The 24,593-nt window shown below is 41.5% G+C and overlaps 1 protein-coding gene across 6 annotated transcripts; it reads right to left on the bottom strand.

Annotated features, from left to right (window-relative positions):
* Nucleotides 1-1,768: 1,768 nt before the first annotated feature.
* On the bottom strand, nucleotides 1,769-22,841 carry LOC106134547 (CREB-binding protein). 6 transcript variants are annotated; one of them, XM_060944824.1, is made up of 24 exons: nucleotides 22,268-22,841; nucleotides 19,155-19,369; nucleotides 18,764-18,971; nucleotides 18,007-18,683; nucleotides 17,685-17,823; nucleotides 17,326-17,544; nucleotides 16,773-16,954; nucleotides 16,399-16,517; nucleotides 15,596-16,052; nucleotides 15,071-15,221; nucleotides 14,516-14,745; nucleotides 13,671-14,189; nucleotides 13,166-13,323; nucleotides 10,369-10,479; nucleotides 9,720-10,038; nucleotides 9,225-9,368; nucleotides 8,591-9,064; nucleotides 8,039-8,272; nucleotides 7,332-7,889; nucleotides 6,494-6,721; nucleotides 6,007-6,174; nucleotides 4,422-4,610; nucleotides 2,848-3,036; nucleotides 1,769-2,416 (listed from the first exon to the last, which is right to left on the bottom strand). In XM_060944824.1, exons 1-24 carry the CDS (start codon nucleotides 22,350-22,352, stop codon nucleotides 2,030-2,032), a joined length of 6,360 nt encoding a protein of 2,119 aa, XP_060800807.1. In that variant the 5' UTR covers nucleotides 22,353-22,841; the 3' UTR covers nucleotides 1,769-2,029. The 6 variants fall into 6 exon arrangements, with proteins under 6 accessions (XP_060800807.1, XP_060800809.1, XP_060800812.1 ...); XM_060944826.1 differs by having other exon boundaries at nucleotides 8,039-8,263; XM_060944829.1 differs by having other exon boundaries at nucleotides 8,039-8,263; nucleotides 10,369-10,449.
* Between the last annotated feature and the right edge of the window lie 1,752 nt (nucleotides 22,842-24,593).

Genomic DNA, 24,593 nt, shown 5'->3' with positions numbered 1-24,593 from the left:
AAACACGGGGAGCATGATCCTGAATGTAACAAATCCAGTTACCTGAATGTGCAGGTTTTCTTACGATGTAGATGTTTTCTTCACCGTAAAAAATGATAGTATCAAACTTCTGAAAGATTCACAATACCATATTCCTAAATCTCATAACTTGGTCACAAATTTTTGGTACCCATATCAATGCATCTACATACTTAAATGTCAGACCATTATAGAGGGCAGTGGTCTACAATTGGGTAATAAGATTACCTCTGCGAATCGTGATACCTTACAAACCTGCTGTTAAGAACCTTGGACTGTACGTTGACTCACCTCTCAACTGGAGTAACCAAATTGTCGAGATCAGTGGAATTAATAATTATTCATTTCAATGTGTTAATCGATTCAGATATTTTCTCCCCATCAAAACTAAACTACTTTAATTGTAACCTTGATTCTACCGATCATCGATTATGCTGATGTTGTTATACTGATCTTAATGAATATTTTTGAAACTTGATCGTCTTCTTAACGACTGTATTCGCTTCATTTTCTATCTGCGTAACTACGACCATATCTTAACTGAATTGGGTTCATAATCGTTCCCCGCAGACAAAAACTCTTAAATCCTCTCGCTCCCGATTATTCATCTTTCTCATACTCATGATGAGAATAAAGTTTTAAATAAATAATAAAATAAGTACTGTTTCCCGTCGGGGCGCGTCTGTTCGGATGCTCGAGCACGCGCCGCACCTTGCCAATAGGCTATTTGACAAAGTTCTAAAAACTATCTTAGGGTATTTATTTGTTTATAAGGAGCCCTACAAAAATACTTTTCTGCCTTTATTACAGCTATTTTATTAAAAAATCGAAAAAGAAAATGAAATATTCAAATATGCCGCCAAAACGCGACTTTTAGCAATATGGCGGCCATGGCATGCAGTGACGTAAATTTCGTGTAAATATCATACAAAGCTTGTTGGTGTTTCGAAAAGTTTTGATTTTCTCTTGTTTTATTTAACTTGTGCCACGTCATATGTGTGAAAATTATTAAAACGAGTTCCTATAAATGTTATGCAGTGCCTCAATGCACTAATACAACAATAAAATCTCCTACGAAACTGTTTTTTTCTATGCCGATGGATTTGAATATTCGCAAGAAGTGGTTTCAGATCATGATCTAAGATCAGTGGTTAACAAGATATACTTACATTGATGTTTTCACATTCCTCAGTTCGGCAGCATAGAAATCTGGATTGTCTTTGAAGAAGACAATCCAGATTTCTTCTTCCAACCATTAAGTATTGCGACCACTTTTTGTAGGTTTCGACTGTCAGCTTTCGCGGAATTGGTTTCCATTATTAAATACCTATGTTATCTGAGTAATCCTGAGCGATCAAACACTTATAAAATCTTGAAAAATAATAGCGAACACTAAGGAACGGTACGATCCACAGTCTGTTTATGGATAATTGACGTCATAATAGAAATAGCCAATCACGTTCGTTTTTAGTCACGTGACAGCTGCATATAAAAACCTAATTTTCTGAGACGGATTTTGTTTAAATAATGCAATATTTTTATCTTGCGTTATTACAAATCGCTCCAAAAAAATAATATTAAGACTGATGACATAAAAGAAATGTATATTTTTAATACAGTCAAATAGCCTATTCGATCACCGATGCTCCCAAGATAAGGCACATAGGCCTCATAAACCATACCCCCTTTGAAAAAACGCGAAACAATTTGAAGAGTTAATGGAGTTCAGGAAAGAACAGAAACAACAGTATTATAATCACATAATTATATTATAAAATGATTTAATTACAATAAACAGAATAAGTATCATAATGTACCTACACTACGAACAACTTAGATTACGCAGAAGCGGACAGGACGTTCTCCTCTCATACTAGTATTTACATTTTGTACATTGAGCGCTCGATTCGTAATACTTAACTTAGTTCCGGGCTCGGCGGACAATAAATAGGATGCGGCGCGCCCGGGGCTACGCGGCTATATGTTACAGCGGGCGCGGCGGCTATCTACACTACAACTGCTCCACGAACTTGGTGAGCTGGTCCTGCGGCGTGAGCGGCGGCAGCTGGTCGTCGGGCAGCGGCGCGGGCGGCGCGGGCGACTGGCGCAGCAGCAGCAGCTCGGCGGGCGTGGGCGCGCGCGGCGGCGGGGCGGGGGGAGAGCGCGCCGCGCCCGGGAAGTAGCGCGCGCCCGCCAGCCGCGCGCCCGCGCCCGCGTACGCGCCGCGCATGCCCAGCATGCCGCCCGCCTGCTTGCTGAACCAGCCCGCCTGCCCCATGCCCACGGCGCCCACCGCGCCCACGCCGCCCATGCCCACCGAGCCCACGCCGCCCACGTTCACGTTGCCGACGCCTACGTTGCCAACGTTCACGTTGCCGACGCCACCGATGCCGCCGACCTGAGAACGGTTTATTGTTTTATAAAGCGAAACGTATAACAAGTTTTAAAAAGTAACCGTCCCAAAAACGAGAACATACTACATATATCTTTTGTTGGAAAGTATTTGTGTTCATCAACAAAATAATTATCCAATATTCTTTTCCTCGCCTGAAAACTTTTGAAGAAAATGAACAGATTTCTATGGTTTACAATATTAAATACCGGACTATCATCCCAAGACGAAGCCAGGCTCTTCTACAGAGAAGTAAGACTATGACCGCGATTTTCATCAGGAGGACGAAGTGTAAATAAAATTCAATGATGATGCCAAGAATCAAAGCTGGTCAACAATAACACTACACTTGTTAAAATATAACTTGATTAGAATGATAACAGGACTGATATAAAAAATAGAACTACTATTCTAAACATAACCAGCGGTGTACAGACCTGTGACTGCTGCGGCAGCATCTGGTGCATCGGCTGCAGCCGCTGCTGCGGCATCATGCCGTGCAGCGCGGGCTGCGCCACGTTCTGCGCGAGCGCGCCGAGCCCCACGCCGCCCACGGGCCCCGGCCCGCCCACGGACCCCGGCCCGCCCGGCCCGCCCGCCGCCGCTTGCTGGTTTTGCGCGTTTTGCTGTAAAGGTGGACAGTTGGTTAGATCCCGGCATTATTTCATAAAAAAAATATTACGACAGGCACATATTATTACACATTTGTTACACCCTACGTAAGAGAAACAAAATACAAATATATCATGCCGTGTTGTTACCCACACTAAAAATTAGGACCACTCCATCTCTTTCCCGTGGATGTCGTAAAAGGAGACTTGGACTAAAAAATTTTAAGTTGTCCCACAATGACAATTAATAGATGTGCGGTGGTGCGTTACCTTCTACTTGAATAAAATAAAAAAAACTGCATCAAAATTGATCGTGTAGTTTACTTATAAAAGAGATCTTTAACAACCGTTTATAGTCAGTAGTCTTTTTAATTATGACTGTTACTTAATCCGATCCGTTATTCTACCAGATTTTAACTATTTCAGATTCTTTGCAAAGAGAGAGAGTACATGATAAAAGTAATATAAATTTTCGATAAATATAACTTCATAGTTAATTTATCATCATTATCAGCGATCGAGGTGTGTACATTGTAGACATAATACGATTCAATCTCAACAAACAAACTGATAATTTACCACGTGGACGCGATAATGATTTGATTCGAGTGATAATTAACGGCAAATTTGACTCTGATTTCGACAGCGAAAATGAATAAATAAAAAAAAAGCTATTTTGGTAATTTATTTTCAAATGGTCAGATTGACCCAGGCGAGTCCTCAAGTTCAATCAGCGCCATCTCGTGACAACACGAAGCGAGATTTAATGTAAAAATACATTGACAGTTATCACTGTATTTTTACATTAAAACTGATTTATCTGACTGTTGCGCAGATTAAGATATCTTGTCACATAATAATATATTACAGACAAACACAAAACAAAACCACGTTGTGATCGAATAACACGAAAACGTGAGCAGATAATCTAATCAGAATTCACAGAACGTGAAAGTCTGATATATTATTATGAAAATACTTAGGACTTTTGCCAGTTCCGATCGTTCAGATTCTATATAAAAACGTGTATTGAAATTGTGACTTATTCTCATTGATGATTTAACACAAAAAGAACCCTAATGTGTCAAGCATGCATGAAAAGTTTGATGAATGTGAATCAAGCTGAAGAAGTGTGAAGGCATCGTGGGAAATAGAACGATATATTCTAAGCCTACCCTCTGGGGTAAAGGCTGGAGCAATAAACTGTGACTAAGAATTGAGCCACATTTAGCTAGGATTATCTGTCTTGCATTTGTTGCGGAGCGATTCCCGGCAATTTAGAATAGGAGCACTCGTCAAAGGCGACTCATTGAAGGATTCACTTCATTCAAGGGAAGTCATTGGGGAGTCCTAAGGCTGAAATGATGATGATTGTGTGGTTTACTGAACAAGACCCTTACCTGTCTCTGTTTGATAAATGCGGCCATTAACGGGGGATTTGACTTGAGGATCTGTAGTATTTCTTGCTGTTGGTTGTGGCTCGTCGGCGACCGTAGTGTGGCCATGAGTTTCTGCAGCGCCTGCTGATGCATCGCTGGCTGCGTGGCCGCGCCGCCGGGGCCGGGGCCGGGCCGGGGTTGTTGTTGTTGCTGGGGACAAACGGGTCCGTGAGTACGGAGCGACGGTAACTAATACTAACTTATACTAAAGGAACTTCAGATTTTTCTTGTAGGTAATAGGCTAGCAATCTATTATAACTACATCACTATTTGAAACTCAATTCCATCAATCGGCCACACAGCTGAACGTGACCCTTCAGCCTTTTCAAGACTGTTGGCTCTGTCTACCCCGCAGGAATAGACGTGACAAAATGAATGCAAAAAATAAATAAATTCTTTTTTGTTGTAGCGGGCGGGCTCGCCAGTGGCGGTGTGTGTGTGTCAGTGTGTCACTCACCGGGACGTGCAGCGGGTGGTGCGGCGGGCGCGGCGGGTGGTGGAGCGGCGGCGGGCGGGCTCGCCAGTGGCGGTGTGTGTGTGTCAGTGTGTCACTCACCGGGACGTGCAGCGGGTGGTGCGGCGGGCGCGGCGGGTGGTGGAGCGGCGGCGGGCGGGCTCGCCAGTGGCGGTGTGTGTGTGTCAGTGTGTCACTCACCGGGACGTGCAGCGGGTGGTGCGGCGGGCGCGGCGGGTGGTGGAGCGGCGGCGGGCGGGCTCGCCAGTGGCGGTGTGTGTGTGTCAGTGTGTCACTCACCGGGACGTGCAGCGGGTGGTGCGGCGGGCGCGGCGGGTGGTGGAGCGGCGGCGGGCGGGCTCGCCAGTGGCGGTGTGTGTGTGTCAGTGTGTCACTCACCGGGACGTGCAGCGGGTGGTGCGGCGGGCGCGGCGGGTGGTGGAGCGGCGGCGGGCGGGCTCGCCAGTGGCGGTGTGTGTGTGTCAGTGTGTCACTCACCGGGACGTGCAGCGGGTGGTGCGGCGGGCGCGGCGGGTGGTGGAGCGGCGGCGGGCGGGCTCGCCAGTGGCGGTGTGTGTGTGTCAGTGTGTCACTCACCGGGACGTGCAGCGGGTGGTGCGGCGGGCGCGGCGGGTGGTGGAGCGGCGGCGGGCGGGCTCGCCAGTGGCGGTGTGTGTGTGTCAGTGTGTCACTCACCGGGACGTGCAGCGGGTGGTGCGGCGGGCGCGGCGGGTGGTGGAGCGGCGGCGGGCGGGCTCGCCAGTGGCGGTGTGTGTGTGTCAGTGTGTCACTCACCGGGACGTGCAGCGGGTGGTGCGGCGGGCGCGGCGGGTGGTGGAGCGGCGGCGGGCGGGCTCGCCAGTGGCGGTGTGTGTGTGTCAGTGTGTCACTCACCGGGACGTGCAGCGGGTGGTGCGGCGGGCGCGGCGGGTGGTGGAGCGGCGGCGGGCGGGCTCGCCAGTGGCGGTGTGTGTGTGTCAGTGTGTCACTCACCGGGACGTGCAGCGGGTGGTGCGGCGGGCGCGGCGGGTGGTGGAGCGGCGGCGGGCGGGCTCGCCAGTGGCGGTGTGTGTGTGTCAGTGTGTCACTCACCGGGACGTGCAGCGGGTGGTGCGGCGGGCGCGGCGGGTGGTGGAGCGGCGGCGGCGCACGGTAGCGGGCGGGCCACTCGCGCGGCGCAGGCGCAGCGAGTCCCGGGGGTCCCATGCCGCCCTGTTTGCCGTATGATGGCGCTTGCTGACGGGCGGCTTCCTCTTGCACCTGTTTATTTCGAGATAAGAAGAGGGTTACAGACAAAATTTTTTACCACTCAGTTGGTAACTTCTTCCTAACAGTTGAGTAAAGCGCCAGAAACTTGCCTGGCCTAAATAGCCAACTTTACACTATCACGCAGGAAATCGAACAATTAAGATGCCCAAAATGTAGATGTTTAAATTAGACCTATAGATTAGGTCATCCTGTAAAGATTGCGTAGGTCAAATCAGTATATCAGGCATCGTATTCTGAGACCTCTCAGACCAAACAGATAATAAGGTATCGTTTAGAAAGTGTCAGTGTGTGTGTGTGTGTGTGTGTGTACCTGTTGCAGCGCCACCTGCACGTTGTGCGGCAGGGCGTGCTCGCCCGGCTTGGAGGGCGGCGGGGACGCCAGCGCGGGCGGCGGCGAGCTGCTGCCGGGGCACGCGCGCGTGTTCATGGCCGCCATGCGCCGCCGCAGCAGCTTCGCTTGCTGCACCCGCTGCTGCACCTGTTGCTGCTTCAGCTTCTGCTTTATGCTGCTGCAGAACGGCACCGAACACTTCGTCTCCTGGTTCACATGACAAATGAGTTAGCGTTTAGGATGATAAAAAATTACGAAGGAACATAATGGTAAAGTAATGATCGCAAATGACAAATATATTGTCTTTAAAAAACCACTATTTTGATTCTCTAACTGAAAGTTAAAACTGCCAGTAACAACAATGATTGATTTTTAATTTTTAAAGTTAGAACGGTTTGGCATAATAGAGGAAGGTACTAGCCAAGTAACTAGCAAAGAAAGTAGGATATTTTTTTAAATTCTGATTTTGTATTTAGAACACATTACCGAATCTACCTTTTGCACATACGCCTCACGCACACACTCTCATCAAAAGTATGACGCCATTACGTCATAGATTATCTCATTTTCTATCACTCACACATGCGTTCAATGCCTGCCACACTACGTCTGCCTTATTTTCTACGTCTGTGGTGTGATTATGTCTTCTTTTTTATATTAATGATTTAATTTTAAATTTTCAGTTTGTTTCATGGATCAACTGTTATGTGTATATACACCACATAACTATGTGCTTTATTTTGCCATATAGTAAAACTTCTACATCTATGAAACACAAAAAATGACTCATGGAAAAAAAAAATCACAGACTACTTACTTGACAATGCTTAGCATGATAGCAACACAATGCGATGAGTTGTTTGCAGATAGGACAGTCCCCTTTTGTCTTCCGTTTGCAAATCTTCGTGTGTTGTACAACACGCTTCATCTTCAAGCACGACGGCAGCCGGCAGTTCGCGTCTCGGCATTGACAAGCGTGAACCAGCGACTGTATACACCTCTGTATGGACAACTTCCTCGCTTCCTGGGGGTTCGCTTGCTTCATGTCGCCAGGAGACGATCCCACGTCTATATCCAAGCCGAGTTTCTCCATTTTGTGGGGATGGCCCTCTTTCTCGTGACACGGCACGCAGAGATCAAAGTCGTCGCACACGGTGCAATGGTACCTCGTCTCCACGTGTGACTTGCAGCTGTTGCACGTGTAAACAAATTTGTCGGTGCCTTGGTTGTGCAGTTCGTATAACATACATAACGTGGAAAATCTTGCGCGTCTCGTTGATGAAAACTCGTAATGGCGGTCGCGCGCCATCGTGAGGAACGCATCGCGGCCGTCCATTAGGTCGCAATTCACTAGTGGATCGGGGTCTTGGATTGGCTGTTGGGGAAAAAATCTCATTTTAATTTGCTGGAGTATAAATAGACATATATGGTTGATATGGTAACTTTAGTTTAAAACACAACAAAAAATAAAAAAATCACTGAAACTACATGTACCAAACCTCCATATTATCGTTATTCACTCACCGCTAAGCTGGCGGCAGACTGCGCGGAATGTAGCCTTATTACAAAGAACACCTCCTTATGTTTCTCCATAGTCGCGAATATCTTCGCGCTGAGATCGCTCCCCTGTTGCTGGTCGCTCTGCTTCTTACTGTTCTTCCTCTGGGCGGCCTTGGATTTGTTCGACTTCTTAGCCTTCTTCTGGCCTTTTTTCTTGCCGTCGGGACCTTGCTCGTTCTCCTCAGACGACTGGAATATCTACGAAGGTTAGGTAAATGCTTGTATTGTGCTTAGGGTTTTGCACTACAACATCGACATTAAAAATTTTAGACATAAATCCCCGAGAGTCCAAGGTCGAATCTGATCCATGTCTTAAGTCAAACCAAAAATGTAACATACTACATCATAAGCAGCATATCTTTACCATTAAAATATATTCCGATTTGCTTTCTTAGTTTCTTGCTTAGAATCACGGGGACTGCTAGCAAAACATGAAATTTGGGATAAATGAAAAAACGACATATGACATGACGATGTGATCGTAGTGTGTGCTGATTTAATGTGTATTTTACTCACCACTGCTTCCGCGGCTTCGGCCTGCTTTCTCTTCTCCTCCTCCTCTTGGTCCAACTCCTTGATGGATTCCTCCAGAACATTGGGCCAGAAGTCACCCTCGAAGTACGGTAGCTCCGCCGCAGAAGAAATATTGTCCTCCATAGCTTGTTTAAGAATATCTTTGTAATCTAAAATTATCCTTTCTATTATACCTTTGTCTAACATTTTCTTATACCACTCTTGTAACCTTTTCGGCTTAGGTATTTTTTGTTCGGGCGGATGGCAGTGGAAAATGTAGTCGTCGCCCTCTGAGGGGGGGCACGCCCATATGTGAGCCATCGTGTAGCCCAACTGTTTGGCGTAGTCCAAATATCCTAATAAAATCTCGTGGTACACCGCGGTCCTGTACTGGCGCGGTTGGAAGAAATGTACAGAATCTAGATATGCTATGTACACTCGCCTCGTGTTGGGCCCTGGTGCTTCACTACCATATTCCTGGAAAAGATTTTATATATTTGTATTTTAGTAGGAAGAGAAACATATACTGGATCAGCTTAAGCCTCCTAATAAAGCACTTGATAGTAAAGTATACTAATGTAAAATGTATTAACATCATGTGAGAAACATCATAAGATTAAAATGTTGCCTAACTTACCTGAACATGCATGCCAAAGAAACAAATATCAATTCCATCAATCTCTTGAAATGCAAACAACGCTTTAGCCCGATACGGGAATTCGGCGTGCAACTCTCCGGAATCTACAAATCTTGATCGCATGCCAGGTTTTACTTCAACAATCTGAAATAAAACAATAGTTAGAAATGACAAATCTAATGAGATCAACAAAAATAAAATCGAATAAAATTTAGAAACAGAATGTCAATTTGTACTTTTTACACGTCAACTCAAATAAACAATAGTCGAAAACAGTATTAAAGAGTTTTGACTCCGAGAAACACTGGTTTCTCACTCACAAAATGGATTTCTCATTTCGTTGATTATAATGAAAATGTAATTTTAAGGCATTACTTTGCTTACTACATTTAGTTTTAAAAAGGTGTATTACAGCAAGAAATACTATAAAATTCTGAAAACTCGAAAAATCGTACTGTTTCTTGAGGAAATAAATAACAAATTAAATATATTTACCTTTTCCGACGACGCCACTACCCTAACGTGCACCTCACCAGCGCCAGCCTCTTTTTTCTTAAGAAAATTATTGACTCTCGTCTCAATATAAATGCCAAGTTTAGAGGTAGGCAGCTTCTTAGCGCTAAACTTGTTCTCTTTTCGCTTTGCTCCTTTCTTCTTCAAACAATTATCACAGCAAAAGCCCTGGGGCCATATTTGGTCGTGGTGTAGCACGCAGATTTGGTGCTGTTTCCGCCCACAATCACTACACACCACGAAAGGTTCCAACTCTAAGTGGTCATTCTTCATCTCTTTGAATTGATCCTTTTTTATTGCACTGAAAACATGATACAATGATGGTGAAACAGAATTAGGAACTTGATCGATATTTTTAAATTTTACTAATATGTGCCAAGCTTCTTTTTCTTGCCTTAGAAGTTATTGTAGTATTTAACATTAACTGACATGTGTCTTATGTGACAGAATCTTTTCTTGTCAAACTTCTGAGTAGATAAACAACTTCTTAAGAATTATCGAATTTTAACATTTCTTTGACAAGTTTCTTTTTGCGAATCAGAACTCTTGCCTTGAAATATGTTTATTTTTTTTTCCAAACTAACTAAAATACAGGCCGAAATTAAGAATAATTATAAAATAAAACACTCACGTCTGCGGCTGCAGCGGATCATCTCCCAGCGTGACGGTATCGCCCTGGATGTCGTTGAAGCATTTCTGGCAGAAGGTGTATCTATCGGAGACAACCCCATACGCTTTTAGACTTTATTTTCATAACGGCCGTGTAGCGTGTCATGTGAATCGTGAACAGGAACGTTTGTGTGCGGGCAAGGACGTGCGTGGAGGGCGAAAAAAAATTAGTAAGCAATGAGAACATAAATAAGGGCATGGCAGAGTTGCAATGAGACTGACAATAGCTTTATTTAAGGTTTAAAGATTAAAGAAATTATACAATTGAAGTTTAGGAATTGAAATCTGTGCTTTACCTAATTTTTCAATAAACTATTCCAATAATATTCATAGGTAGTAAAAATTTACTTTGGAATTATCACTTGTGTGTGTCGTATCCTCTCAGAAATTCGTTTGTTAACTTTTTATTCAAATTTCTGTAGGTTTTCGGGTTTGATCCTTGACAAACCCACATAAAAAAATAAAATCGGCAACTGAATTTTTAAGCTATTTTCAGGCTCATTGGTATAACTCATCCATGATAAGGGTTAATAGTTATAGACAGTGAGGGCGCATGATAGCTTAAACACTGAAATAAATATGAAAAGGTTTGGTCCTGGCTTAACATATAATTTAGAAAACAAAAATATTAAAATGGCGTCTGTATTTTTCTCTCTCATTAGATTAATAATCATTTTTTAATATATGTTTTTGGCAATATGTCTGAACCATTAAATGGAGTTTTTATATTTTCTTGAATATTTTATTCTAATAGTAACAATGTAGGCATTTTCTAACAAAATAATAATAAGAAAATTTAAATTCTGCTGTGGTGAACACTAGAATATAAAGAATCACCACAAATTCAAAATAGTTTGTAATAGTTACATTTATTTTAAAACTTGGCATATGATGTACTACTTGGTACTTTATACTATTAGGGTAAAGTCGATTTTTCTATAGGTTTTGCACTTTTATCGATATATATATTATAGATATTAAAAACAGCATTATTAAAGAACAAGAGAGAAGCCAGACGTCATTGACAATTCTTATTTTTATTATATTTAGACAAATAGATATCGTAGTTTCAACCAAGGCCAGACGAGGTTGCTAGTGCTATCTAGTTGTTCGGAAAGATAGCAAGCAGCAAAACATAATACACAACAATATATTATTAGATCATAAACACCCCACTAACAAATACATTTTGCTAAGTAAACAAAGCAATCATGTTTGAACATTGCCTGTTTTTAATTAACAGTAATTTTGATTAATCCTTCAGTTGAACTTGTATTCTTCACATTTTTCTAATCGAATTGGATTAAGTAAAATTACTTCTAATTCATGTTAACTGAAGAATCCATCTTAATTTTTTCAACACTTTAATTCTTCTGTATTAGTAGAATACACGAAGTAATAACAATATTGGAGTTATATGAAAAGGAAAAACGAAAAGAAGTAAAATAAAAACAGATATACTACTCCAATAAAGCATTATAGAAATTGATTTACACAAACAAGTGTTAGATACATAGAACGGAAAAAGCAAATTAGCCATTTTTTTCATTTAGAGCAACAAGATTTAAGATTCCTTTGAAAGCTCTATTAAATTTCACATGGAATCCGCTAAAAACTTGAAGTTTTAGACAAATCTTGGATATCTCATCACATAATGTATTTTGTATTGAATATCTCTACTGTCGCTCAGTGATCAACTAGCTATGTTTTGCGTTTGCTCGTCCATTAACGACGCACGAGGTCACATTTCTGTCGCCAGCCATACATTTTGATACCTCAATATACATTGTAAACAAATTACACGAATGCTTAACAAGAATTTGTTCGTTTTAGTGAAAGAATACCCCCATTTCCCTCTATGCGAGCGTAATACGATATGCAATAAAGATCCTATAAATGACACTATAGTGCGACAGAAATTAAAGTTTAGTAGTACAACATCTGACACCAAGTAGCGAATAGCTGATGCGACAAATATACAAGCTTACACAGAAGCAGGATTTGTGTTTATGTGTGAATATGGCTTCATGTAAGGACATCGTACCATTTTACAAGAACACGTCAATACGTCATATTTTTGAGTATTCAAATTTTGTGCGACTACTATATTTGTATATCTTTCATAAATATAGGAAGTTCTTGGCCAATTGAGTATGTAAAAACGACGCATTATTATAAAATATATTAGGCATGTATTTAAATAGCATCACAGTCTGTTGTTATGGTTCTTTGTGGACATAACCTAGTTATGAAATGGAATAGACCAATGTTTAGACAAAGTATTGATCCTACTGGTACAGTGAGAAGCATACAAACATATAAGTGTCTTACAACCGACGGGACTTTCTGTTCCATCTGTACACTCATAAAATTATTTATTTTGAATTATGTAGTTTATTTGTGTTTATCACTCAATATTATTATTTAAAATTAAAATTTATCAGGACCTACTTTTAAACACATGCCAAATAATCAAATTATTGTAACTTTGGACAATATATAAAAATCAACATATTTTTAAAATTATTTATTTATTATATTGAAGAAAACACTTATCACATAATGTCAAGAAAAAATAGTTAATTTTAGTTGCTCTTAGTTCAGATAAAACATTTTGGAATTATTTCTAGGCTGTTTACCACTAGTTAACGTAAGGACAACCGTCAGAAGTATAATCTTCAAACAACATTAAATATCATAAGTTTCTATTCCACTAGGGATTGACATGACAGTAAAATAACCAAACATATAACACTAACCTGTTCTGGTAACTGAAGTATTTGGCGTCCCGCGGGATAGTGCAGAGCTGTTTACCATAGCAGCACAGCACTTGCGGGTTGAACGTGTACTTCCGGCCGCAGCAGTAGCCCAGGCTTTGCATCACCGGGTCTATGCACGACTCGAACACCTCTGATAGCTGTGTGGGGAAAATTATTTTATTATATAATGTTACAAAATATTGGTTCTTATTTGAAAAATAAAGTGAATAGATAACAATATCTATTCGCTTTCACAAAGGGTAACGTTAAAAACTCTGTTCTATGCAGAAGAAAAATCTTTCTAGACAAGTCCCAAATCCTATATTGAGATAGGGATGCAAAAAGAAACTTTGCCAATCTATTCACAAGATGTAAATATCTATTACAATATGTTGACAACTAAAAATAGTGCATCCTCTTACAAAAAAGCCAAAAAAAAAAAATAAGATAATCAAAAAGTTGCATCTCTAATTCATGTTATAGCAGCAGCTAAACAAATAATTACCTTGGTACAATATCTGTAGACCCTTGAATTTTTGCGATTATAGAGCCAAGCGTTGCCGAACATTAGCCAGACATCGTCAACATACTCCCAAGACTCTTGATATTCGCCCATATCCAATTTCCGCCTGATCGTCGACAGGTCTATGGGATTCGTCACAATGTCAAAATAGTCCGGTATCCCTAGAGCTTGCGCGTCGACCGGTTGCCGGAACGGTAACGATTCCGGTTCTTGTCTAAACAATTCTTCTAACGTCGGCATCAGCGCTACTCTCAAATCTTCCGGTTTGTAAACGCACACTCTCCGGGAACTTCTGTCGCCGGTGGCTTCCCCGGTCGTCTCGCCCGTTTCCTCTTTGACCTCCTGTTTGACCTCGTTCTTGATCTCTTGTTTGACGACGAAGTCGTTGCGTTCCGACGGCTCGCGCTCGCTCGGCGTCTCGTCGCGCATGCCCTTGCCGCCACAGTCTTCTTCGGGCTCTTCCTTTATTCGGACTTCTTCGGGTTCTTGTTTTACTCTTACCTGTGAAAAGAACACAAATTTGAAGCAATGAACAATCCGTTTTCGAGTTAGGTATAATGATGTTTTCAGTACAGCAAGGCCAGTTTTCGGCTTTGATATATAGTGTCACCTTGGCTGTTCAACTTTATCATTGAAAATTCTAGTTTCAAAATTTTACGAACATCTTTTATTAGAATATGAGTATAGTTTTATTAAAATGTAAGTTACAAATATACACTCTTTAAAAAAAATTTTATTTTGAATGAACTGTGCAATATTCGTGTCGACTACGAGACCATTCGAAAACGTTGAATGTGTGCAATGTTTGTGTTTGTTTCGATACTCACGTGGTGGTCCGTATCGTCCGGGCGGTGTAGCGGCACCCTGGACAGGGGCGCGGGCGCGGGCGGCGCGGCCGGCGCGGGCGCGGGGGCGGGCGCGGGCGGCGGCGCGGGCGCGGGGGAGGGCAGCGCTAGCGGCGTGGCGGGGGTGGCCGGCGCGGGGGACGGGGTCGGCGCCGCGGACGGGAACCCGTGGTTCACGAACGGACTCGCCGCCATGCGCGATTTCGCTTCCACTGTGGATGAAAATAGGGTATTTGAAACAGGTTGTTTATGGAATACAGGCTGACATTCAACAGGCCACATAAAAAATATAAAACCTTTGATATGAACACGTTATAAGGGCGGTATATTTTTCTATGTGGTGCACTGTGCACTGTGTGGGGGAATAAAAATTCTGAAATTTCTATTTAAAAGTTTCTACTTTTTGTATGTACTTTCGCGCTAAAAGCACTAATCACTTTAGAAAGGAGCCCGGGGTAAGCCCTTGACTGTGCACCCTGGATTGGGTGCCTCCCACCTGACCTTTGGAAACTCTGTTGCGTCTAAAAAACTACATACCTTGATGTGAATTGTCAGTAATCGGAGCTGGTCCATTGCTGGAGATGGAGGGGTACTGGGGCGCGGGCGACGTCATGGGCTGCGGGAACGGCGACATGCCGGGGCCCACGCTGCCCACGCCCACTGACCCACCGTTGGGCGTTTGCGGCATCTGGGAGTATAATGTACATGTCATACGTGTTATTTGATGCGTGCTTTGAATTTTGAAAAGACTCTTGAAAATGTATTAAAGACAGTTTGGTCTAATATCAATTTTTGACTAAAAAAACAAATCCCTTTAACAAGTTGATCAGAAGTTTAAAAACCAGTGAAAATTAAGCTCAAAGATTCCGTTACATACATACATACAACCCAAGCTAATAAAAGCGTAGTAAAAAGAGCTCTTGTGTAAAGTTGACAATATTGGTAGATTTTTTATAAAAAAAAGTCGCTAATTGAACAGTGTAATAGTAAAATATGACCACAAACTACAACACAAAACAATTACCAACAAATAACTTGAACAGCAATAGAAAAATTACTCACTTGATTAGGACTGGGTCCGGGCGGTCCCACAAGGTTGGTCTGGAAAGCCATCCTGTTCCCAGGCATGCCTCCCAACGTCATCCCGGGAGACGGTATCCTCATACCCGCCAGAGGCTGACTGGGCATCGATGGCCGCTGCAACGCCGCTGATGGGGCCCTGGTCGCCATAACCCCACCACCAGACATCACTCCCCCAGGCTGCTGCAACTGATTCTGCTGCAATTGATTCTGCTGCGCCTGCTGAGCTTGCAATTGCTGCTCCTTCCTCTTCTGCCGCTTTTCCTCCAACTCCTTCTGAATCTTGTATATCTTCTCGGCCAATAAATGGTAGTATTCGGACCGCGTGCTCGCCATCTCGTACATGTCGCCTTCGACTTTCCGCGCGTAGGCTACTAGGTTGTGCATTCTCTTGTCTAACATCGCGTGCGGGTCGGGAGTTGGGAATATAGCTTGCACCCTGCGTTTACGAAAGAACTCATTACAGAATGTGTGACAAATAAATAAAGCTTGTATAATTATTAATACGATCACTGCCTAGCGTTATAATAAATATTACATTATGTAAAAAACTGTTCTTAATGTTTTCATTGCTTTAAAGTCATTGGGCGACTAACTATAAATTTAAATTAAATCGTGTAGCGCCAAATCATTGTCCCTCTCTTCATGGCGACCCTGCCAAATTTTACAAACCCAATGTAAAGGTACTCAGATTAAATGCTAAAATCATCATCTTGCAGAAAACTAAAACATATGTGTTCTATGATATGTATGCATCTTTTATTAAATGTGATGCTTGTACTTACAGTTTATGAACAAGGTGGTTTCTGAGATCGGTTGTTATAGACTGGTGCCATTCTTTTGTGCCCGACACGGGGTTAGCTGTGACGGGTCCCCCAGGAAGTTGAAGAGTGCTGCCTCCCATCTGCAAAAAAAAAATTAATGTCAAGTCAAATCGTCACATATTCTGACTAACCGGCAATGGTGACAACCGAAACTACTGGCACAAAAAGCTAAGCGATTTCCCAAATTTCAATTAATTATTTTCGTCTACATTTTCAGGAGTCAGAAAAATCAATTAATAAGTTGGGACCACATAGGTCAAGGTGGGCGGGCGAAGCAGTGATCTTCGTTTTTAAGAATTACTATTTTATCATTGTTTAGAGAAATTGATGCTTACCAATTGCTGTTGTTGTTGTTGCTGGAGATCTTGGTTCTGATGGAATAGCTGCTGCATTGACTGCTGTGGGACAACGTCGGTCAGGGTTGGCGGCCGGGGCACTGCCATCCTCGTGAGGGGCGCTCGTGGGAAACTGCCGCCCACCATGTTGGATACCGATGTTGGACACGCTATGCCGAGAGCTATGAAGTAGAAGAAATATTATTATAAATTACGATTTTCAAAATCGTCACGCATTTATGTTGGAATAAAACGATTGCTGATTGACTGTTGTATCTCTATTTTTAGTGTTATGTTCATCGATATCAAAAAAGATACACGATTCTTAATACCATGTTTTAATTACTTGAATTACAATTTCAAACAGCAGAATTGAGTACTTTTTTACTTCACCAGTATGTATCCTTAAGCTTTGTCTACTCTCTTCTTCCTCTCAAGCATTAAAGCCCGGTTTCATCCTCAGTTGTATGTCTAGCCATTAATCTGCCTATAACCACTTTTCACTCTATCAGGGATAGTTTTAAAGTGATAAATACAGATACATGGTACGCACCTTCATAGGCCCTCTTCATATCGGCTCCCTGCGTGCTCGCGACGGGCGCCGGAGCCGAGGCCACGGGCGCGACCCCCGGCATGGAGTTGACCGCCATGGACCCCGTGTTGACGCCCCCCACCTGCCCCACGCCGCCCACTTGCCCCACGGGCGGGTTCACACCCACGCCGCCCACTCCGCCGCCACCCACACCCGTCGCAGAGTGGCTTACTGGGGCTGCTACAATGTAAGAAGAAACTTACTTCCAATCAAAGTGCGTTCTCAAACTACCAGTTCTAATTATATATATAGTATAGTTATAATAATTATGCAATTTTTTTTTGTTAAATAAAATAAGTATAAGTAAAAAAAGAACTTACCATTCATATTGTTTGTTCTAGTTCTATCAGCCTGTTTGAGTGGTAAACAAACAGGACAGTCATTTTTACTACAGTGTTTCCAATGATTTATGATTTGTCTTGATGAAGAACAATGTGGAACTGCACAATTTTTACCGGCCTGAAACAGATAAAAGGTTAAAATTTACGAAAACAATATTCTATCATATAATTATTGAAACATGTATTCACAACTTTCTTAAGTCAAATATTCTCTATTTCTTCAGTTTCGATGGACAGTTAAAATGAGACATATGCCTTATAAAAGTTCGTTAATAGTTTTACAGATCATAATGAGGCATACCTGACACGACATCATATGTGTGAGCACGCCTTTCATAGTCTTGCAGTGCGGCAAAGAGCACTGCCACGTCTCGCCGTTGGATTGTGACTCGCGGCGCTGACACTTGTGGGCGTGGAGGAGCAGGACGAGTTGCTGCTGAATCAGCTTGCGCTTCTCCGGGTCCGCGATGGAGCCAGAGGGCGCGGGCTGCGCGGCGGGCGGGGCCGCTGCTTGCGTGGCGGCCTGCGGCTGCGACTGGCCGCCCGCCGGCGCGCCGGGCGTCTGCGGGGACGGCGCGGGCGGCACCGCCTGCGCCGCGTTGCCGCCCGCCTCGCCGCCCGGCGGGCCGAAGCGCACGCCCGCCGGCCGCGGCACCGGCGCGCCCGGGCCCGCCGCGCCGCCGCCGCTAGCGGACTGCCCGTACGCGGGGTGGTAAGGTGTGAGCAGCGCGCCCCCGCCGGGCGCTTGCATGCGCGGATGATGGATGCCGGTGCGCATGTTCGGCGCCTGCATGCCGACGCGGCCGCCGAGAGGCCCGTTCGCGTGGTGGTGCGCCGCCCCGTGGTGATTCCCGCCCATCAACGTCGGCAGCTGCTTGTTTACGTTGTTGATGATCCCGCTACCTAACATTCCGGCGTTTGTCATGTTGCTGTTCGTCACTATCATATTGCCGCCTACGTTCGCCACGTTCATTCCACCTATAATTTAAAATTTTACTTAGAAATTGCATGATTCAATGTAGTTACACCCTGAGGTAAATAATTTAACATTTACTAACCTTGAATGGAACTCATTGGCATTGTTGAGTGTAGCTGATTTGGATGACTTGTATTTGGCATTAGTTGAGGGTGCATACCGCTCATCAGGTCTTTTGATACAGACACGTTTGGAGGTGACTGTAGATTTGGACTCTTACTTCCTAAACTACCCAATCCTAAAGAATTATTGTGGCCTACTAAGCCACCTTTGTTGCCCTGTGAAAAGACCAGTAAACGAAAAAAATCATTAGTACATGATGTAACAAAAATGATTTAGACATTTGCATTTGTCAAAATACAATGATATTTATTTTTGTCACTATTTCTTGCAAATTCAATTTAAATTATTCATTTCACCAAAATTTTAAAGATGCTTAAAGTTTGAGTATTCCTTCAGTCCCAGGTACTCACTTGTTGTATAAGGTGATTGTTAAGTTGTCTTTGCATAGCAGCATTTGGGTCATCCCCATTGAGCTGCTGCTGTGGGGGGAGTTGCCCCCCGGGACCCGGCCCCTGCGCTGGAGGCTTGGGGCCCGTGACTCCGGGTTGCTCGACCCAAGAACCCATGAGTTCATCGGGAAGGCGGTTCTCCAAGTCGAACATATCCAAATTGGAGAAGGCATCTACTGAAACAAATAAAAATGTCAGTTCTTTTGTTTGTAATGTTATTTTATACTAATTTTTGCCAGTGACTTAGTCTGTGGTAATATTATCTCTGAGTGAGTACTGCACTGACAATCAGTATAAAAAAGCTGACATGCATCGCAAAACTACTTTTTCGTGTAATGTCAGTATACAGATATACAAAAAGTCCAATTTTTGTTTTCTGTTGGTATACATATCGTTCATGTAGAATATCTTTCAAGAACAGACAACAAGTTAAAATTTTATATTACTATTATGACTCTTATAAAGAAGATTAATATAATGTGTAGCTAAATAATTGAAAGCCTTAATATTTATTACAAATCTTAAAAAAGTTCTGACTGAATCATATGTCTATAGCTCTTGAGTGGCCATCATTGTTAATAAGTTTAATAACACTTATGAATTATTTGTATGTGCCGTGTGGTTCCCAGCACTAACACAAAAAAGAAAAGGACCACTCAATCTCTTTCCCATGGATGTCGTAAAAGGCGACTATGGGATAGGCTTACAAACTAAGGATTTTTTTTAGGCGATGGGCTAGCAACCTGTGACTGAGCAATGATTTGCAGAATACAAATACATATATGTATATGCCTTTTATGTGCACTGCCTTTTAATTATGGATTTTCCTTTATATTTTGGTTGACTGGAAGAAATCCCATTAAGTCCAAGTCCGCCATTGTACATATTCATTTAAATCCAATAACTGGTTTGTTATATTTATTTTTATGTTCAATAAAAAGTTTACAAACAAACATATGTACATGAGCAACAGACTAAACAGACTTCATGGGATAAGTCTGCCATTGCATGTGATTTATTCCTTTTATAACTATGTACTATTTCTTGTAATCATGTAAATTTCTGTTCAATAAAGATACAACAAACAAACAGACTAAAAATCTGACACTGAAACCTCGAAAATTACATCACAATTCTAAAACAAACTTTATAACATTTCTCTTTAAATTTTTCTTTATGAAGGCAATAAAGACAATACATAGATCAATTCCACCCACTTCTTAATGCTTTTACTTGTATAAATATCATTAGTAAGATTAGTTTCATTGATTAAATGGTAATGGATTGTTTCATCTTATTCTCTATTCCAATTTTTGACATTAAAAACTAAAACCAGACATCAGACCTCTAATTTAATCTAGTTATTTAATATTTGTGAGGTTAAACATAAATATAAATAAACAATTCATAAGGGAAAGTTGATATACAACCCAAAAATAGCTGAAAAGATTTTGATAATTCACACTGTATATATTTATGAAAAAGTGAGTGTGATGCTATAGCATCAATATATATCCATACTAACATTTTAAAAAGAAAGAAGAATCTCAAGTTTAGTAGCCTGATCTTTTGTCAGCTTTTATGACATCCATGTAACATTTGTTACAAACAAAAATTAAATTTCAAAAATTAATGGACCAATTTAGATCAGATTAAAACCTTCAGGAGTTTGTTACCTTTGTTTTAAATATTTTCACAAGAGCTTAGAATTAATATTAAATTAAAAAAATTTGAAATGGGTTTTGAACTCATTGATTCAAATAGTGACAGGTATGACTTGGAAACTTTAAAATAAAACCACTCTATATGTTGTAAAAGATGACTTAGGCTTATAAAGTAGCTAGTAACATATCACTATTAATTTAATCTCAATTCCATCATAAGTAATAAAAACAGCTGAATGGGCCACATTCAGCTTCCAGTCTTTTCAAGACTTTTGGATCTGCCTATCCCAGGAGGTATAATGAACATGATCATGTTTGCAAAATTAAATTTATGACATTCATATGCAAATAATAGTTTATTTGTGAAGCCAAAGATATTGGCTGTTGCCATAAGATTTCTTATTTATTATTTGACAAGCATGGCAATAATATGTCTAAGTATCCTTTTGGATTGCAGGGGTCTATACACCATGGATTTTTGAGTTGCATATATTGCAATTGATATTAATCCAAAACATGGGGGCCCTTTAGAGAAGTTGATGTTATGTTGTTTTCCTGCCAAAACCCCTTCCTGGTGTCCTGTCCCTCACTCAGGTCCATGGGTTCAATACTCCCTAACAGCTTGCCAAATTGTCCTGCAGAAACTGATTGCACTGGAAAGTGACCCAGGGGGCGATGAGGTTGTCACATCCCCATACCTAAGTAACTTAACTGAGTAAACCTGTTGGGCTATTAAAGTGTTTGGGTACAATTTGGAGAATGTCCCAATATGTAATTGTAATGGAATATGAAATGAGGTAGAAATAACTGTATTTAATATTACTTTTGAAGCAGTTTTGAGTCAGAAATTGCCAAAGAAACAAACCAACATTATGTGGGTCAAACATTGAAATTTCACAATAGTCCATATTTTTTAGCAATATTTATCCTTTTATATGTCGAACACAATTTACGGGGTCCAGAAATAATTTTTTACCTAACAACTTTGTACTGACATGAGAACCTGTACAATAACATATACACAAAGATAAGTTTGGTAAGTTTTATGCTGCCATACAAGTTTTAAATATGGGTACGTATTATGATTCTTATTCGATAATTTTTAGGCTCAGAAAAAGCTTGAAACTAATTTTTGTGTAGAAAACAGTAAAAATATTTGGACCTTTACTTTGGCCATTTCACATAGACATATGTAACGAATGTGAATCTTTTTTGGTTATATGATACTATCGTTATCACCGCGTGTTAATATTTTACAGATTCTATACGCCAATATGCAATAAATACGGCGCAAATCTTCCAAGGCGCTAACGAGAACGACAGCAAAGTGTCAAAAACCAAAGAAAGATAATAATGACAGAACACTGTACCAACACTTGCTAAACTTGAATAAAATTCAAAAGTACTCACCCGCGGAGTCCGAGGGACCCTGGTATGGGTCCCGGATCATCTTTGGCCGCTTGTTAGGCGGTTCATCCACATGATGATCGGCCATGGCTGTGTTTACTAAACGTAAGCCGTCGTGAATATTACGGCCCGCCGATTCAAATAACACTTATATGTCTTATATCTTCAAGAAATAACATTTTAGATCGATTTGTCATCCATTATAACATAATTCACCCACATCACGATCGTCCGATGTCCTTCGCACCATTGAAGGCACATATTAAAATTTCTCACTCAAGTATTCGCCATTACAAAGCTCCGAATCGAAGAGCTACACAGACCCTCTCACCATCTTCCGTCGAACTAGCACAATAAATGAAAACAATATCACCAGATTTTAGCTACTTTACAGGATTTATTTAACCGATCGAACTACACGATTTCACTTAACACTTTTAAATACACGGAATGGTACAGTTTATGATAAAATGATGTAAGAAAAAACAGAAAATTTACACGACAAATTCCGAAATTCTTCTCAGTCTATCCAGCGCAAAATGGCGGCTGTTGATGAAAACTTTTTCTACGCTTGTCAGAAAATGTCGGCCTATAAAGCAACGGAGCAATTTGATTGGCTTGCGCACACCACGTGATCACCGGAAGCGCTGTTTTGACGCAGGATCGGGCCGACTGAACTGACGTCAAAGCATTCAAAACCGAATGCTTCCGACAATAGCCGAAGTTTCTTTTTCATGTTATCTTATTTTTAACATTAATTTAGTACCTTTCACGCATGAATTTTATTTAGATATTTTCAAAAGTAATTATTGAACAATTATATCTTTAAAAAATTTCAAAGAATAATTTAATAACCGTTATATTAAGGAAAAACTTCTTCGTTTAAATTTCCCTCCCAATCGGGAGGGGCCGAGTAGCCATCATCAATACGTGTCTATTATGTCTATGGTCTCAGCGGGGTCATAGACCATTTATTTTTTCTAGGATTACAATTGGGTTATGACTTCGTGGCGAATAAGTTACATACAGCCAAAAGGCATGTGGGGATATCGAACTTTTCTTAGTGGTCAAGCTAACCCAAGCAATTTTATTTTCTACAGTATGCTACTTTTATTCTTTAATCAGTAAGGAAAGACGAGTTCGCCATGAGTTTTACAATAAACTTATTTAGGATAATAATATTGATGACACTTTAAAACACTTATGAAAAAAACGAACAAGCGTACGGTCCACCTATATTTAATTGCCACACACAGAAATTGTAGGCATATGGAATATTGATACTGGATTTTTATGGCGGATGCTCCACGTTGCGTAAAAATGATACGCAGTGTCTTCGCTTTTTTGTGTGTGTGGCAGTTTGTCCAGGCCACCCCCAGCAAGATATTTTTAATAATTTGTCTAATGTGCTGGGTGGCTCCCGACACTTTGGAATGGTACTAATGCATCTTTCATATGAATGTCGTAAAAGAAAACTAGGTACTTAAAGTAAGTGATTAGGCACAGCGTCATTCACATGTTGCAACTTTTACTATGATTCAATGGGTTAGGTTCCTATGTAAAGGTTGTTAAGGGCAGACGGGAGTTGCATTGGTATCAAAACCTTATTTACAGGTCAAAAGGCGCACCCCAGGATTTCCCCCAGAGAGACAGGAAGTAACCGTGAGACGAAATCCATCGAAAATAATTCTTCAATGAATAACAGTTACAAAAAGATTTTTGGAGAAGATGGGCGAAGGACTATGTAGGATTCTTGCAGACCCGTTCAAAAAAAGGAACTCCAAGGGACAATTTTATTAACGTACGCATATCCGATGCAAAAAGATTCTGAAATAAACATGGAGACGAACCACGCTCCTTTTACGCTACAAACCCCAAGAAATTGCATGGCATTTCTTTAGAATATGACAAATATTCAAGGTTAAGGTTTAGAATAACTTTTAGGCATGCGTATAGGGCATGCATTTTATATACAAAATAAATATAAAAAACCAATAGCCTCGTCACAGAGGATATAGAATAATAAATATAAAAAAATTAGTAGGGTAGATCTACGGAGGATATTCTTGCATGAAATACCCATCCATCGTCATTTCTACAATATACGAGTATTACATACAAATTAAGTAAGTACTTTTATAACCGGTTTGTCATATATTGAGAGTATATAGAGTACCGAAACCGTCGAGCTTGCATGAAGAGAGTTATGAATGTGGAGTTATGTGGAGCGAAGGAAGTATGCAGAGATCGTGGCAAGTGGAAAGAGATAGTCTCTGCCTACCCCTCCGGGAAAGAGGCGTGATTTTATGTTATGTTAACACACAAACCA

This window comes from Amyelois transitella, chromosome 6, assembly GCF_032362555.1.
Source record: "Amyelois transitella isolate CPQ chromosome 6, ilAmyTran1.1, whole genome shotgun sequence".
Taxonomy (NCBI): Eukaryota; Metazoa; Arthropoda; class Insecta; order Lepidoptera; family Pyralidae; genus Amyelois; species Amyelois transitella.
Note: the sequence above shows the minus strand (reverse complement) of the source record. Positions and strands in the feature narration are given on the sequence as shown.